The 16,056-nt window shown below is 40.9% G+C and overlaps 3 protein-coding genes and 1 long non-coding RNA gene across 9 annotated transcripts in view; 3 read left to right on the top strand and 1 right to left on the bottom strand.

Annotated features, from left to right (window-relative positions):
• LOC110042280 (phospholipid scramblase 2-like) overlaps positions 1-569 on the top strand; it is an 11,225-nt gene extending 10,656 nt beyond the window's left edge. Inside the window, exon 8 of the mRNA XM_020747643.2 lies at positions 1-569. This exon is cut by the window's left edge and continues 2,941 nt beyond it. The gene's annotated coding sequence lies outside the window, so the exon portion shown is untranslated.
• LOC110042214 (uncharacterized) overlaps positions 1-16,056 on the bottom strand; it is a 36,798-nt gene that overhangs the window by 534 nt on the left and 20,208 nt on the right. The window contains exons 3-5 of one of the 5 annotated variants that reach the window (XR_016208421.1): positions 14,504-14,591; positions 2,897-6,793; positions 1-2,261 (exon numbers count right to left, since the gene is read on the bottom strand). The exon at positions 1-2,261 is cut by the window's left edge and continues 534 nt beyond it. This is a non-coding gene — a long non-coding RNA (uncharacterized LOC110042214). Of the gene's footprint in view, positions 6,794-14,503; positions 14,592-15,708; positions 15,817-16,056 lie in introns of all 5 variants that reach the window. The other 4 variants (XR_016208424.1, XR_016208423.1, XR_016208422.1 and 1 more) reach the window with 4 other exon arrangements.
• LOC149108555 (uncharacterized) lies at positions 1,260-6,634 on the top strand. Of its 2 annotated transcripts, none has more exons than XM_089293570.1 (7): positions 1,260-1,517; positions 2,588-2,726; positions 2,823-2,858; positions 3,341-3,457; positions 3,713-3,738; positions 4,198-4,249; positions 4,606-6,634. In XM_089293570.1, exons 1-7 carry the CDS (start codon positions 1,260-1,262, stop codon positions 4,983-4,985), a joined length of 1,008 nt encoding a protein of 335 aa, XP_089149696.1. In that variant the 3' UTR covers positions 4,986-6,634. The 2 variants fall into 2 exon arrangements, with proteins under 2 accessions (XP_089149696.1, XP_089149698.1); XM_089293572.1 differs by having other exon boundaries at positions 2,591-2,726.
• Positions 7,403-14,642, top strand: LOC110042218 (uncharacterized). Its single transcript, XM_089293684.1, has 9 exons — positions 7,403-7,759; positions 7,873-7,942; positions 9,231-9,273; positions 9,936-9,944; positions 10,177-10,358; positions 11,118-11,225; positions 11,564-11,589; positions 12,151-12,202; positions 12,701-14,642. Exons 1-9 carry the CDS (start codon positions 7,475-7,477, stop codon positions 13,063-13,065), a joined length of 1,140 nt encoding a protein of 379 aa, XP_089149810.1. The 5' UTR covers positions 7,403-7,474; the 3' UTR covers positions 13,066-14,642.

Consider the following 16,056-nt stretch of genomic DNA (forward strand, 5'->3'; position numbering starts at 1 on the left):
CGGACCCCATATTCAGTGGACACCCTCTATTACAAGCGGACATCAGCTTGAGTCCCTAAATTTTCTTCCCACATTTACTGTAAAATAAACCTGCATTCAGCGGTCACCTCTGTTTAGCGGACGCGGACACCGATATTAAGCCATTTTGGTGCACAAAACCTACAATGAGCGGACACTTCAAAGGCATCAGTTTTACCTCTAAAAGTTCACCTGAGACTCCTTTAACATTGTTCAGCGATGTCGTTTTAAAGCTAAGTAATTATTCCAGATTGATGCATTGACTGACTGGAAATTGTGCTATGAGCATGTCTTTGATCTCACCTCTGATCTCACACTATGTTACAAAAGGTTTAATAATTAACTGTTGTTGCACAACATGTTAGAACCTGTTTTGAGCGGGCAGACACTAATGAGGGTCTAAAGGGTGTCCGCTTAATACAGTTTTCACTGTATAGCAGTTTTGGCTTTGTCAGGTAACTAACTCTAGTTGCACTACAAATACAATCCAACAAACGTCGGTATAGGACTTGTTGGTATTACTGAGTAAAACAACACATAGTGTCATTAAATGTTCTATTTATTCTGGGTTGTAACAAAACAAAAGACGCTATCACGGCTTCTTCAGCTGTCGTGTATCTAGCTATGAAACTTTCAGTTTCAACTACGCCACTACTACGTCACTCTAGGTCAAGATAAAAGATATCGTGATGGCGTCAACTCTATCGTTATCTTTCTGCTTCTTAACTATGCTACACTAGTTGTTCTGCAGGGAATTACTTCCCATATTTTACCCTTTATCTCATCCGCCCCCCCCCCCCCCCCTATATTTTACCCTTTCTCTAATAACGGCTTATACCGTTGAAATATAACTATAGTCAGGTATGACTATGGTGACCATTTATAACTCGCCTACCATCATGCGATGATAGCTAGCTAAAGGCCGCTAATGTTCAATTCACAGTCAATTTTTTTTCCTCCCCACCTTCTAAATAAAGACCAAACATTCGCAATAGGCCATTTTCTCCAGGCCGGTACCTCTTCCCAAAACATTCTTGAGATCTATCAACTGGTGCCTTTCCCGCCAAAATGAGGCGCGCGGATCACGTGTCGTAATTGATCACTGAAGCATGAATTCTTAGCACCCAACATAATACAGGAAGTCGTCTGCTGAACTCCTCGCGCGCGAGGGACATATTTACATGTAACGCTATGCGAGTTCATGTCTACTCCACCGTAAACCAACAAGGACATCACTAGCAATGGCCGACAACGAGAAATCGAGTCCACTGCGGCTCCTTGTAGCGCTTGCTATCGTGCTCTTGGTCGTGTATTGCGTATCATTAAGCGTATTCTTGGTTTATTTGATGCGAGATTACAGTCTGTTGAAAGAGGACGTCAAAGATTTACGCGGACGAATTGTTTCGTTGGAGGCAGATAGAGTTGCAGCTGGGGCGACACCGACAGTATCGCCCTCGGGTGAAAGGAAACGACGTGAAAACAAAGAATCAAACCATCAGGTAATGCAGTAAACATATGAGCACTTAGAGAATACTTCATACGCGATCACATGTTTTGTTTTAACGATAGCGTGTTTGATGACTGATGCAAATTTCATACCACAGAAATGTTATACTTCACTGCGTGTTGATAAATCTGCATACAGCTATTGTTTCCATTGTTGATCTTTGTACTTGTTGTCTTCTCCAAATAGAACTTTTACCAAGGTCCTTTAAGATCTGTTACACAAACGGCAGAATACTCTTCACTAACAGTCCTGGTTTATTCCTGTAAATGAAGTGTCTGATCCATGATAATGTTGTAAACAGACTATGTCTTGATGCACGTTCTTTATTCCGTCCGCTTCCTTGTCGTGTCGATTTGCATAATTAGTATTGATCGTGTACCCCAAGGTCACCGACAACACACACCCCACCCCACCCTGCATTCAAGAATTTGCTCCTCTTCTTTGTTACCACCTCTAACAATTAATGACGCTTTTCTTCCAACGGGGTAATTTTATAATTCCCAAATATCTGACCGCTAAATCAACCCAAAGATCACCCGATAGTTCTCTGATCATCTTGTCCGTAAATCCACATCAAAACTTTGACCTTTCAACCAGATTTATTGTAGCGATTGTAGCCATGGTGATCGTTCCGACAACCAACCGAGTGTTTCATCCTGTCAATTTTCCAGGTTACTTGCATCCCGCAACCTATAAAGTGATCCTTGAAATTTTTCTTCGCAAAGGATACGATTCCCTGGAAAATTAAAATGAGGAAAAACTAGAAATGTTATCCGGCAGAATGGGGTGAGGGAGAGAGAGGGGGAGACAATACTTTCATGGCTTTTTGCTGCATTATGCTCAAGCCAGTGAGACAAGACAAGAGGATTTAACGCAGCTCAGCTTTACAAACTCCCGATAAAAATTTCAAATTTTCATATAGACAAACAAGACATTCACGAAAAATAAATAAAAATATTGCTGTAACTAAATTTTGATGCTTTTTCCAAGACACAAGGCTATTTTGAAAACGTCTACCCAATGCCTTGCCAATGAACAGTCTCCTCTTTTTTTCTTTCTCAGCAGATAAAGATTGATGATGTCAAGAACATATTCTCTGGAAGAATCAGACGAAATTCTCAGTCTGGTAGCGCCTGTACCACAGTGTGTCCAAGGGGACGGACCGGATCTCCCGGGCCGCGGGGACCGCCGGGGCCTGAAGGTAAGGGTGAAATTGGCCAGTTGTTTGATCCTAGACGGAATTAATATGGTATAGATTTCTCTCGTCACTTTTGTCCTTGTGTTTTACTTTTTTTAGGTCCAAAGGGAAGAAGAGGTCGAAAAGGAAATCCAGGTTATTATTATAGTTCTAGACTTCATTACCACTAGTACCTTTCTATGGAGAAGCTCGTCAGGAAATCTTTCCCAGCACGAGGAGGAAAAATTGCGTAAAGATGTCCGTTACTTAGCGAATTAAGGTGGCTTCATAGCATACATACTCCACCTTTAAAAAAAAAGCAATGTCCTTTCTCACAGGCCTTTCTCACAAGAACCAATGGAGTTACTGATCAGATAAAAGTTGCTAACATTGTCGTCCATTAAAGTTCATAAGACAGTAATGAACGTAAAGAACCCGGTCCTTTTCATAGCCGTTACTTCGATCGTCACGCAACGTGTCTACCCAATTAGATAAGAATGTTGCGTGACGGTAGCAAAGAGCGCTCTTTTTACGTCGACTTGTTTGCTGAGATCCCTGAGTTTTTCTGTTTGCATAGTAAAATCAGTTCGATATTGTAGCAGCTTGTAGTGTAACGTATCGCCATGTTTTAATTCAAGGTACCACTGGTCAAAAAGGGGACGCGGGTCCGCCGGGTACCGCGGGGCCTCCCGGGCCAGATGGTCCCGCGGGAACTCCGGGTGCACCTGGCTTAATGGGAGAACCCGGATTAAAAGGTAAGACCAGCTGCATGGTTTGTTATGGAAACAGTAAAGACCCAGTAAAGAGTCTGGACTAGAAAATGATCAAGATAAAGGGACCAGAGACCAAAAAACAAATATAATACTCTCGTGCAATCCTGATCATGCTATCTGTGAATAGTTAGAATGGGAACTAATGAAATTCGCGTATTTCCAAAAGATTGCTATCCATGTCTACTAAAAGAAGATATCATAAAGGTTTACTAACGTTCGTTTTCTGGTTGTGTTTAGGAGAACGCGGACCGCCAGGCCCGATGGTTAGTCTATTTATTTATTTATCTTGTTATTGTATCGATGACTAAGCGATCAAGTTATATCACCCACTAACACGAATCCCTTAGTCTGTTCAAAGACCGTCTATTCTCTGTGGCACCCTTGCTTTTCAGCTTCTCGCGAAGGAAACGAAAAAACTGTGGTAGACAGAGAACGAGTCCTTACGAAAGTTAACACAAGTAAACATTTCATAGCTTGTCACCTGCCTTAACGTTAATGTATCGAAGCAAAAATCAATAAAAAGCTCAGTTTTACGAAATTCACGAATTTTTTGTCGGATCGTGTTCTCTGAACTTCTCGGGTTGAACTTCTTTCTCTTCCTTTCTTGCGTTACTCTCTCTCTCTTCGGCTTTGTCTCACTCTATCTTTTCTCTTGCTTTTCTCTCTAATATCACTTAAATTGTTTTTTTTTATACTTAATGTTCAGCAATTCTTTTTCTTAGGCAAGAGAAAGCGCTCATTTGGTGGGCAACGGGAAAAGAGTGGTTCATGCTGGTAAGGTATTCCTTTGTCTATTCGTTCATTCATTTACCAATATTTTTTTAAGTTGTAATTTGTAGTGTTGTACAACAAATCATCAACATCCGTCCGAAAGTCCACTTATAATTTACGAGCGCTTTTCCGGTAATCACAAGTTACTCGACTCTGTACTGTAATGCTCTTCTAGAAACTATCGTCGAATATTTGACTGAAAATTTGACCATTTATGAAACACAGAAAGCAGAAACATGGAAGCAAAGTCTTCTGTGTTTGTAAGTCATGGACGAAACGCTGAAATCACCCTCGTTTCCTTGTTCATGGAGGTAAGGTCCAAAGTAAGCTAGTACTCACTTCTCAAGCTTCTTTCGCAGGCACTGTACATCGATGGAGCGAAAGCCATGTTAATGGAAGCATCCTTTTCAGAAGGCACGTGGGTGAACTTGTGATCGGTCGTTCTGGAATGTACTATGTTTACAGCCAGATGTATTATCACGACTGCAGTAGCTATTCCATGAACCACTACACTTTGCTAAACGGTAACAAGATTCTTGGCAGCATCTCCAGCGTGGCGGGATGTAATAAACACTACTACACGAATTACCAGGGAGGCCTGTTTCATCTGAATCGAGGCGACATTCTCAAGGTTGAAGTTTACCGGAGCAAGGTATACTACATGGAAGCTCCTTACAGCTATTTTGGAGTATTTATGTTGTATCCTGACCAACTTCCGGTTGGTGTACCGCTACCTTAATTAAAGGGAATTAAAACTTCTTCCTTCGCAGTTTAGCCTGCGTGCACATGTGAGTTTAGTTGTCTGCAGGCAGGCTAACAAAGGTAACCAAACCTCGACAAACTGTTAACTGATAAAGTTTTGTTTTGTTTCGTTTTGTTGTTGTTTTTTTATGTGCCTTTTTAGCTTCAAACACAGCCTGAATTCTTCAAACTCGTCTTTTGTAATCCATCTAGATCTTTGTTAATGTTAACCATCCTATTTTCTTTTTGTTTTATCGTTACCTCTATGGTGATTTTCTACGGTAACAGCAGACAGTTAGTTTCGCCGTTTCCTTGATTGGAAGATTTCTTCGTTGCGTGACTTGAATCGTGAAACATTTACCCCAAATGAAATATCGCCAGCGAAGGAGATCCCGGAGGGATTCCCATATGAAAACGTCGGGGATGATCGTCTGAAAATTAAACCCCCAAAGGAAACCAATCTGGACGTGGTTCAAGCTTTATTTGACTTCTAAAAGATACAACTTTAAATGGCAAAAGCGTTTGATCACTGTTGGTTCTCGTCAACTCAAGTTGACTAATTTTGTTCTTGATAATTTAACTGGTGATTTAGCCTGCGCATGCGTAGCAGTCGTTTCCTTCCCAGGCGCGCGGGGCGCGTGCGGAAATCTTGGTGGGCACGCAACGGCTTAGAGCTCGAAAGTAACTTTCGCGCCCTTAGCCTTTACGTGCCTCTCAAACTTTTCGCTCGAGTCGCGCAATTGGGGAGAAAATAACTGCTACATAGGCTAGTAATTTAAAATAGTTGCTTGACCTTATGGGAATGTAAGAAGTTCATTAAGCCAGTTTTAAAATTAGTGAGTATTCATAAGCACTTTTAGAAGTGTTAAACACGGATATTAAATCATTTGTACGTTTCAACGCGTTAATACTCTCCGTAGACTCTCCGTAGTCGTACATCATTGGAATCGTCACGCAACGAGGAGAACACGTGACGAGAGATTAGTTCGCGCTTTTACTTAACAATTGTTGGATTTCATTATATGATATTTTTAAAACGTGTGACAGTGAACATTTTTTAAGACATTTCATGGGTAGAAGTCAAGGTAACGCAAGCTTACGTGTTGACCACTTTCCAGCTTGTAATTTAACCAAAAGAGGCCTCGATTGACCGTATAGAAGTTTCCTCTAAGTTTATTTTCGGTATCCGAAAAGTCAAATAAATGATGCATTTAAACCAGTGCTTAAGTCAAAAACTAATTGTCGCCAATAGGTAGAATCCAAGTAAAATAATGTAATCAAATAATTACAGAATTTAACGATAGCTTTGTATATTGTGATTTATCCCATGTTGAACAGCCAATCAAAAGCTGGAAAGCCGTTGCATGCATACCAGTTTAATCGTATCTCGCGTGTTGCGTATCGCGATGCTTCTGGGTCAGTGATGGAGAAAACTAGTTTGTAATGTGCTCATGTGCAGTACCCTACGTATATCACTCGCCTTTACGTGGCATGTTGTACCGCAAGAAAAATTACAGTGCTAGTCTACGTAGTATGTAGTTATACAGGTCTGCGGATCCTAAAACGAGTCATACACGTAGCCTCAACATTGTATACGGAATTGTTGAAAAAGGACTATTTCAATAAAAGATATACCTTTACCTCTCACTGCCAGTCGTTATTTTGGGCACCTTGACTTTCATACTCTTCTCTTTCATTCTAGTTTTTACACTTCATCCTCAGTTAGAACCTGTTTGAGGCACGTGTGCCTTTTCCTTGACTTTTTAAGCCCTTGTTCTTGAAACTTGTTCTTCTCTTTTCAGTTTCCTGCAATCAATGAGAACGTTAGAAAACTTTAATTTCCATTTGCATTGTTCTCTGCATTCGTATTTTAACTTGAATGGATGCAACGAGGAAATTCTGCCCCCCGTTTTTCTTTGTCGAGGGTATAAGGAGAAATTAAAAAGCGCTCTGAGTGGAAAGAAAAGGAGAGTTTCAATTGAGAAATAGATTGCAATTTGTTTTATTGACCTCCATTTCATCTTGAACCAAATCAAGAGGTTCTTCTGCACTTCTGAGCATGTACGGTATTCAAAAAGCAAAAGTCATCCAGGAGGGAACGAGGAAGTAACGAGACCCACACTACAACATATTCACATCAAGGCAGACCTTCATAATAAAACAAAAGCAAAAAAAGGCATGAAGACGTTAGAACTATACGGTTCGTCTCTGCCTCTGCAAAAATCACCAAGCATGCGAAGACAAATTTACAGATTGCTCTTGTTGCAGACATTGTTTAGGCGGTAGTCCATCGGCTCCCGTGCAGGTCACAACTCCAACACGTGAAAGCCCTCGGCTGGTGTGACCGTTTTTTCCGAGAAACTCACAAAATATACATGTTTACTGAAGCGTGAGACAATAATAAATCAAACAGTTCTAAGAATTGGCGCGCTAGGATCAAAACAACTTCTGCACTTCGCGACTTCGCGTCAAACACATCCGGCAGACATGGAGAAACGCGATCACTCGCGTGCTCGCAGCAACTTGATCTCGTTTGTGGTTCTCGTGGCCGCAATTTACGTCATACTCGTCACAGTTTTTATAGCGACTCTGTATCGTTTCACGGTGAAGCAGTCGGCTAGAATTCAAACTCTGGAAACGATCGCAGACGATCTTGCAGCGCGTGTTTACAAGCTGGAGACCAGGTTCACAGCTCAGGGGACGCAAGAGAGTGAAGAGGGTGGGACTAATCAAGAACGACAGGAAAGGACAGAAAAACGTCTAAAAAACAAGGTAACTAATGCCTGCAATGTAATAAGTGGCGTGTGTTGTCAAAATTTTGCATAATGTAGCTGAGTGCAACGTCGATTAACTGTTATTACATGCGTAGTTGTTGGTTTTTGCAGCAGATGCACCCGTATCCGCCCCAAACACGAAATAAGCGGCAGTTCCAAGGTTTCAAGCTGCAAACTGAAGGTGGGTTGTGATTATTGTTAAGCTGCACGTCGTTTTCCGTCAGCAAACACACTTCATTGTTATTGTGTCTGGTTTCAAAACATCCACGTTATGGGAATTGGCAGCAGCTTGTGGAATTGATAATGAACCGAACAAACAGAGAGCGCTGAATGATTACTTTTTAAAGTAATTAAAACTACTCAAACATTTTAGCAGAAAATTTTCTCAGAGTTCTTTAATAAGCAAAGCTACCATTAATTTCAGAATTGGGCGTTCAGGAGACATAATCTCACCTCTTATAATTACTCTCATTGTAATTCAATATTAATGGACACAGTTGGGAGCATAGAGGAACTGATAATCATAAAATAAAACACGTTTGCTAGCTTACACAGTCTTTTCAGCTTTTTAAAATTACAACGAACAAAAAGAACAAGGGAATTCATTGCTTACAATATTGTTCATTTTAATCAGGATGTCGGCTGAAATGAGTATACTGAAATTTTTCTATCTTACTTCCGCATATTTTTCGGTTAGTGAATTGAATTGTAACTTCATTTCAGTATTAATGTATTTCTTGGAAATTTCAGTAGCCTTTGTGATTGCTAACTTCTTCCTGTTGATTTTTCGACTTTCTTTGTGCTCACTTCAAAGCCTTTCCACAATCCACGTGTGTTTAGTCAGTTTCTCCTTCCGCAGGGGGGAAGCCATTGCTATTGGCTGAGCAATATACGAAATCCAATATAGAGACGTTTTTGACATGAAGATGTCAAAAGTCAATCAAAGACTTAATCAAGAGTATCATGAAAGACGCGTTTCAATATAACGCAGTTCATTTTCATTCCGAGCAATAACTCGTACAATTTACTATAGATTATCTATGATTGGGTACACGATAAGCGATTTTGCAGCAACAATGGAGACTGGCCTATCGTTTGTCGACCCTTACTGATTTTGTTGCTATATTATCATAAGGGCTTCAAAAAAACACGGCAAGAACTTCATGGTAGGACACATACAGTCGCCTTACCCGTCGCCCCATAAATGCTAATCGCAAGCAAACTGCAGGGCGACTATATGAGTAGCCCTCCATGAGTTATAAACCGAGAAAACAGGTTGCTTTTCAATTACTTTGCATGACAAAAGACTGACGTTCCTGCAGGCAAAACACCCAAGCGTGAAGATAATAACGACTTCGCTCGTCAATGATACACAGCCTCCACCCGACGGGTGTAATTCATTGTAGTTACGGCCGCCCGGAATCAAGCATTATAAATCATACTAAAAGACATGCCTTATTTCTTTGCAGATATCCGATGCAAAAGAGGTGAGAAAAGAAAAGGCATTGAGTGGTGCATGATGTTGTGTTTATGATGTGAAGTTTATATGAAATAATTCATATATGAACTGCGGTTGTAGATGAAAGTTGTTGTGTGTTCTTAATGTTGTGTTTATGTTATAGCCTATTGCCAAAACATGAGAGGACTGGGAAAGAGTGTGGTTGTTTTCCGTTTGTTTGAAAAACTAAGATATTCAAATGAAACATCAACTAAATTTGAGAGTCTTAAGCAAGAATAGAAGTATTAAGAGGAGGAAAATGGCAAAATGATAGCTCTTCAAATATCACCTAAAATAGAGAGTTTGTATGGACTGGGTAGACAGGCCGCAAAATTTTTAAGGGTTTGTATGGAATTTTGCAACTTTTGCAAGGCTCCCATTTGGAAAATTTTCCGCTGAAAACTCTCAAAGTTGACTGGGTAGCTTTTCATTCAGTAACATTTTAGTTGAAATGTTTGGATTTTCAATCTAATCAATATAAGAAACTCGTCCCAGTCCTCTCACGTTTTTGCAATGGGCTATGTCTCTTTTTGTTGTTATTTAAATTTGTAAACTGCTTCCAACGTAGTTGTACAGAGGTATGTTTTAACATCTACAAAGTAGCAACAGCTTCTTCAACGATTGGCGATTTGACCCAATTTATATCCTAAAACATGTTTTCTCATTTTCTTTGTAGGTTGCAAAGGTAAAAAAGGTAAATTAAGAGAATTTTAAACACACTCTGTTTGTTACAAACACCCTACCCAGAATTTCAGTCAGGGTCAAACACCATCTCCGTACCAGTCTCCCTAGGCTCCAAAAAACTTGGGCTGACTGAGCGACGGTAACCTGGGTACTTAGGGCAGTCACAGGAGACTACGATAGATCGTAACAAAACGAAAAGAAGGCGTCCATTGGTTGTAAGCTACTGATTGTAGGCTTAAAAGTCGAGAAATTTCGAGCTATTCACACAAACGACTTATTAAATTTTTCATGTTATTCGCTCTCATAGGGGAAAAGGGCGACCAGGGCACTACTGGTAATCCAGGACCTCCCGGCCCAATTGGACCGCCAGGACTTCGCGGTGAAACTGGGCCGAGTGGCGCCGAAGGAAAAGAAGGTCAGTTGTTATATTTCTCAGGCTGTTATTTTTTTATTTCAGAGGATTTCGTTCACGATATTCGTGATGAAGTAGAATCATGAGCAAGGATATCAGTATAAAATAGTTCATTAATGTGAGTATATTCTCATTCATCTCAAACAAACGAGTTTTTTTGCTTTTTGGATGCTCTGTACGTTCGCAGTGGAACAAAATTGCTCAAAAAAATGTTCAAAAGTTGTTGTTTAAAGTGGTCAATGCGCTTAGCTACACCGAAAGAAAAATCATATATCAACGCAACTGAACATAATAGGCTTAAAACACAAAAGGCGCCGTTAAGGCTCCATTGCCCCGTTTTCAAATTATCGCGAAAAAGAATAACCCTTGTCTTTGAAGCCATTTTCTTGTTTTCGGCAAATTTCTGTCGTTCGACCGCTGTCAAGTTCCCATCGATCATTTTAGAGGCGAGGATTATCAGTTTTAAGAGGTAACTGAACAAGATTGAACGAAAGGATTAACCTTACTTTATAAAGGATCTAATTCCGATTTGAAATGAATTTAACACTGTGAAGCTACTTTTCCACCAGGTTAACCTCATATTCATTTTTTCCTCCGAACGCAACGGTTTTTAGACAAGAAACTTTCATTAGGCAGATTTTCTTACGCATTTTGGAGGACATAAATTTTTTGGTGGTGTATCTCATCTCCGACGTAGTACAGTGTACTTCTTAAAGCTACGTGAAAGAAATTTGGAACAAAGTGTTTTTCTTCTTTTTTTAGGTAAACAAGGCCCTGTTGGTCCCCAGGGTCCTCAGGGGGTTAAGGGAGACGAAGGCGAAATGGGACCGAAAGGAACTATGGGACTTCCAGGGCCGCAAGGTTTGCCAGGTTTGATTTGTGTTTTAGTGTTTTCTAGCCTGTCACATTCACATGGTAGTAAGATGCCACGTCAAAGTAAGTCCAGTAAATAACCTGTTCCTGCAAAATTTAGTGAATGAAATCGAAAAATAATGTAATAAACAAAATGAAGGAATTTTTCCATCTCAACTCCAACCCATCAACACTTAATCACTCCCTTAATTTCTAATTTCTCAGTACGTCTAATTTACTACAGCTATTATTTCTACCACAATCCATACTCTATCCACGGTTTTCTTTCAGTATTACTCTATTTACGAGCCTGATATCAACATTTTACTGAAATATTTTTACACACTTTTCTACAGGACCGCCTGGCCCAGCTGGTGCACTCGTAAGTATACCTACATACATACATACACACACACACACATACACACACACACACACATACATACATACATACATACATACAGACAGACAGACACACACACACACACATACATACATACATCATTTATTTGTTTACGCAGGTCGGTATATAGGCAGCATAAGCTGATGTGGACCTGCGGTTAATTAGGAGTATATCGCGTAATGTTTTATTGCTTAATCAATAGAGTTTAAATAGTTAGGAAAGTGTGATCGTCCTGGTGTAGGGGGCTCTCAAAAAGGCGACTGTTAATTTTTAGCAACAGAAGTTTCAGCGTCAGTTATGTTTAGACTCGGATGACTAGCCTCCACCTTCTACGTCGGTTTGGTTTACTTGAAGTGCGGCAAACCACTTTGGATGGAATAAACTGAATTTAGTTTTACCCAGTAGCAACGACAAACACTTCTAACTTTAAACATAGTTTAATGGGTCGACCCATTAGGTTCCTTTGCTGCTGCTTCTAACCTGTGCCGTTGCTAGTGAAGAAGCTAATTTTATTTGTTTCTGCCTTGTTTTGCATTTTAGATAAGCGAGAGCATCCACTTGGTGGGAAAAGGCCATGAAATAGAACAAGCTCGTAAGTCCTGAGAAAGCATGATTCACTTACCTAGAACCAAGAGTGATTAGCACCTACTTTCTCCTTGCAATATTATACTTTGCCAGACAGACAGGTGACGAGAAGAGACAAAATCATCAACTGGAGGATATGGTCTTGACATCAATGCCACCAGTTTTTTGAAACTAACTATGGACGTCGACCGAGAGAGAACACTTTTAGCGTATCCCATAGTTTTTCCATAGCCATGGTTTCTATTTTAATTTATCTATCATTTTTCTCAGTCTAGGTTCCAGACCACCAATAAGAACGATATGAATAGTTGTTCAAAAATTGCAACGCTTACGTTGCTCAGCATACGAAATGTCAAGTTTAGTATAAAACTGCGTTGGTGTACAATGTTTATCACGGCTGTTTGTGTTTTATTTTCAATCAAGGAACGAACAAGAGTTTAATTTACCTAGATGTTAAACTTTCTTTGTGTCAGTTAAAATCGATTCATGTCTGGTTGTCTTTCAGATCACCACCTCATCACCAACTGGAAAATGAGTCACAAGGTTGGCAGCATCTTGTACCATGAGCCCACAGGCACCGTGGAAATCAAAAGACAAGGATATTATTTCATATACAGCCAAATGTATTATTACGACGGTGAAACACATCAGATGGCTCATAACACTTACATCAACGACAAAAAGGTCATGGAGAGCTTATCAAGCGTGATTAGCGAAACGAAAAAGTATAACACTAAGTATCATGGCGGAGTGTTTATGCTTCGAGTTAACGACACCATCTCTGTTCGTGTTCCGTACACGAGTCGCTACAATATGGACAGCTTGAAAAGCTTCTTTGGTGCATTTTTGATTCACCCGACTGATGATTAACAGGCCATTTCTGAGTTACCTTGTACTAGTTCCACCTCTGTTTTAAAACGAGTCTAAGTGCATAACCCTGGGGTGGATCTAAGGGGATTCGGGGGGGGGGCTCGGCAACCCCCCTAATGTAAAACTAATGACTTAACTTGGCTTCAGACTGCCGGAAAACCAATTTTCGAGGAGCTCAAGATTTTAAAAATTTTCCGGGGTTGCATGCCCCTGAATCTTCCTACGGGGGAACGCCTTGGGCGGTCCGCATCTCGAACCCCCTTTCCTAAGAGTGCGTTTCTTTGAGGGTGATCTGGATCAGGATCAGTGATCCAAGGTCACTCGGATCATGGTGCATCAAAGGAACCGATGAATCCACTCTGGTCATGGATTCATTGGTTCCTTTGATGCGCTATGATTTGAGTGATCTTGGATCACTGATCCTGATCCAGATCACCCGAAAGGAACGCACCCGAAAATCCTGTACGTATTCGCCCCAGAAATCTCTCATATAAAAATGAGTTTGATTTTCATGAAAATGAACCTGTAGGCGGCACACATTTCCATATGAATGGTTTCACACGAAGACTCGTTTTGAAACAGAGGCAAAAGGCAACTCGGAAGTGGCCTACTGGACATACAGGGGTGATTTGTAAATGAAAGCTGTTAGTCATTTAAAGCCGGAGCAATTTGTCTGCATTGATTTTGAATGACAAAGATTTGTCCGACCTCATTAACAAAATGTGCAGTCTGTCATTTTTCCTTAATTTAGCGTGATAAATAGCCGTCTCCCTTCGCGCGGTTTAATTTGATCCGAAAAATTCCATTCTGATGACGTACACTACCAAGATTCCAGCCTCGTTCCTAATGACCTTAGAGATAATAATGAGGTGGGCTCCAATAGCCCTTTTCACGGTTAGCTTTCTCATTTGCATTGCAATGTAATCTAACGTGAATGTGAGGCAATTTCGGGCTATTTTGCAGTTTTAACCCAAAACTGCCTCGCATCGACGTTAGATTACATTGTAATGCAAATGAGAAAAACTAACCGTGAAAAGGGCTATTGGTCGTTACTCGCGCGAAAGTCACAACTGAGCCGTGATAACCAGTCAGGCGCAACATGGAGCTCCCTAGAGCAAAATGATCATCATGAATTGCTGCGGGTCGAATTGAAAAAAAATTGGGGGTGGGGAGGGGGGGTGGAAGAGTACTTCTGTTGTGATTTACGCTCATTTGTTTATTGTCAGTTTAATTGGTTTTGATCGGTCAGCTTAGGTAGAGGAAGCTTTTTGAGTCATTAGCGCCATTCTTTGTCTTTAAGTAAGTTAATAAGCCACGTGCAATTATAATAGTTTCATCAAGTAAAAACGGAGATCATGGATCTCCTTTCATCACAATAATATGCTGTAAATAATATTGCACTGCTGCTACAACGCTTACGAGAAATGCACTGACATACCTAACACTGCTGGAGGCCTGGATCCAGTGCAGACCTCTCAGTACACATGTAGCCAATATCAGCGAAGTTCATATAATATACCAGTGCACTGTAAAAAATTAAGTCAAAATATGGTTAATTAAAGTCTTTAGTGATGAAATGTGAGTCAAATTCAACTGGTGTCTGATTTAGACAGGTTTCTTTTCTAGAATCTGAATGAGCTTGCTGGTTGGTTTTTGCAGGCTTAAAGGACTCTGGTCAGCCTGCGCCATTTTCGTTGCTATCGAAATTCTTGATATTACAGGGTGAAGCGCAATCTTTCTGCTATACTGTAAGTTGCGTTTTTGAAAATAAGTAATTATCGTTAGTAGTTTTATAGTGATTTCCTTCGTTTTGACAAGCTCCGAATAAAATATAATGGCCAAACTCTCGCATGTACACAAAACCAAACATGTGGCTGACTAGAGCTCTTTCAAAAACACAACGCGATTAAGCGGCTCGGGTTCGAACCCTGGCTTAGCCTGCGTGCAGGCTCACCTTGGAGTCACACGCGTGAACTGGCAAGCGAAGAGATCCGGCGGGGTGGATCCGGCGGGGCGGCGTTGGCTAGCCCTGGCCAGGGTTTTTGTGTCGTGTTTTTGGGCAAGACATTACCCACCCGGTGGGACACCCATATGAAAATGTCGGGAGTGTTCGTCTGAAAATTTGACTTAAACCCCTAAAGGATACCAATCTGGGCCTTGCTCGAGCTGTATTTGAGCCGTAAAAGATATCACTCAAACTAGTAAACCTGAGTCGAGGGACCGGCGAAAATCGAGCCTAAAAATGGACATAAGAGCCCTTTTTAATACTATTTCTTCAAGTGCACCTTAAAAGAAACTTTGACGTGGCGTTTCGTGGAGACCAAAACCCTTTATTTTATACCCCTTAGCATTACCGGCCTTTTCATATGGGAGGTCCTCCTCGGGACTTCACAACTATCGTGCCTGTCTTCATGCAGTTAGGGGAAACCTTACAGAATACTGAGGTGTGCCCTGAGGCTGACTAGTATTCCCCCCCGGGAGGAGAAGCAGCAACGCTCCTGGGAGCTATAAGCCAAGGAAACCTTCGACAGTGTGACTAGTGGCCCTAGGATCGAAAATTATTAAAAAACAAAAACAAAAACAAAAAAAAAACAGCGATGCGGGGAAGATATATTGTTGTAGTAACAAGTTCTCAGAACTAACCTTAAAAAAAATTATGGGAGTAGGAGCCCACGATCCGGAGCCTGCATCGCCCATCATCGCTAACCCTTGGAGTCAACCATATGGAGGGTCCCAGTCATAGGCTCGATCCTGATGGGAGTTGGTAAGGGGAATTAATACACTCCGGCACAGCGACGTCAGATTTTCTCACTCAAGGACGGAGCTACAGTTTCGGGGACATTACCTAGTCCCCTTAGACACCGTTTTCTCGCAGAACCAAATTTAGAACTGCATTCTCAAAAATGAACAATTGTCGTGACATTGAGTGATTCAAATCGTTTCCTTGCTTTCCGATTTCGCAGCGCTGTACTTGCAGTATACCTAAAACTT

This window comes from Orbicella faveolata, unplaced genomic scaffold (genome assembly GCF_042242905.1).
Source record: "Orbicella faveolata isolate gen_17 unplaced genomic scaffold, um_ofav_v1 contig_25, whole genome shotgun sequence".
In the NCBI taxonomy this organism is placed as follows: domain Eukaryota; kingdom Metazoa; phylum Cnidaria; class Anthozoa; order Scleractinia; family Merulinidae; genus Orbicella; species Orbicella faveolata.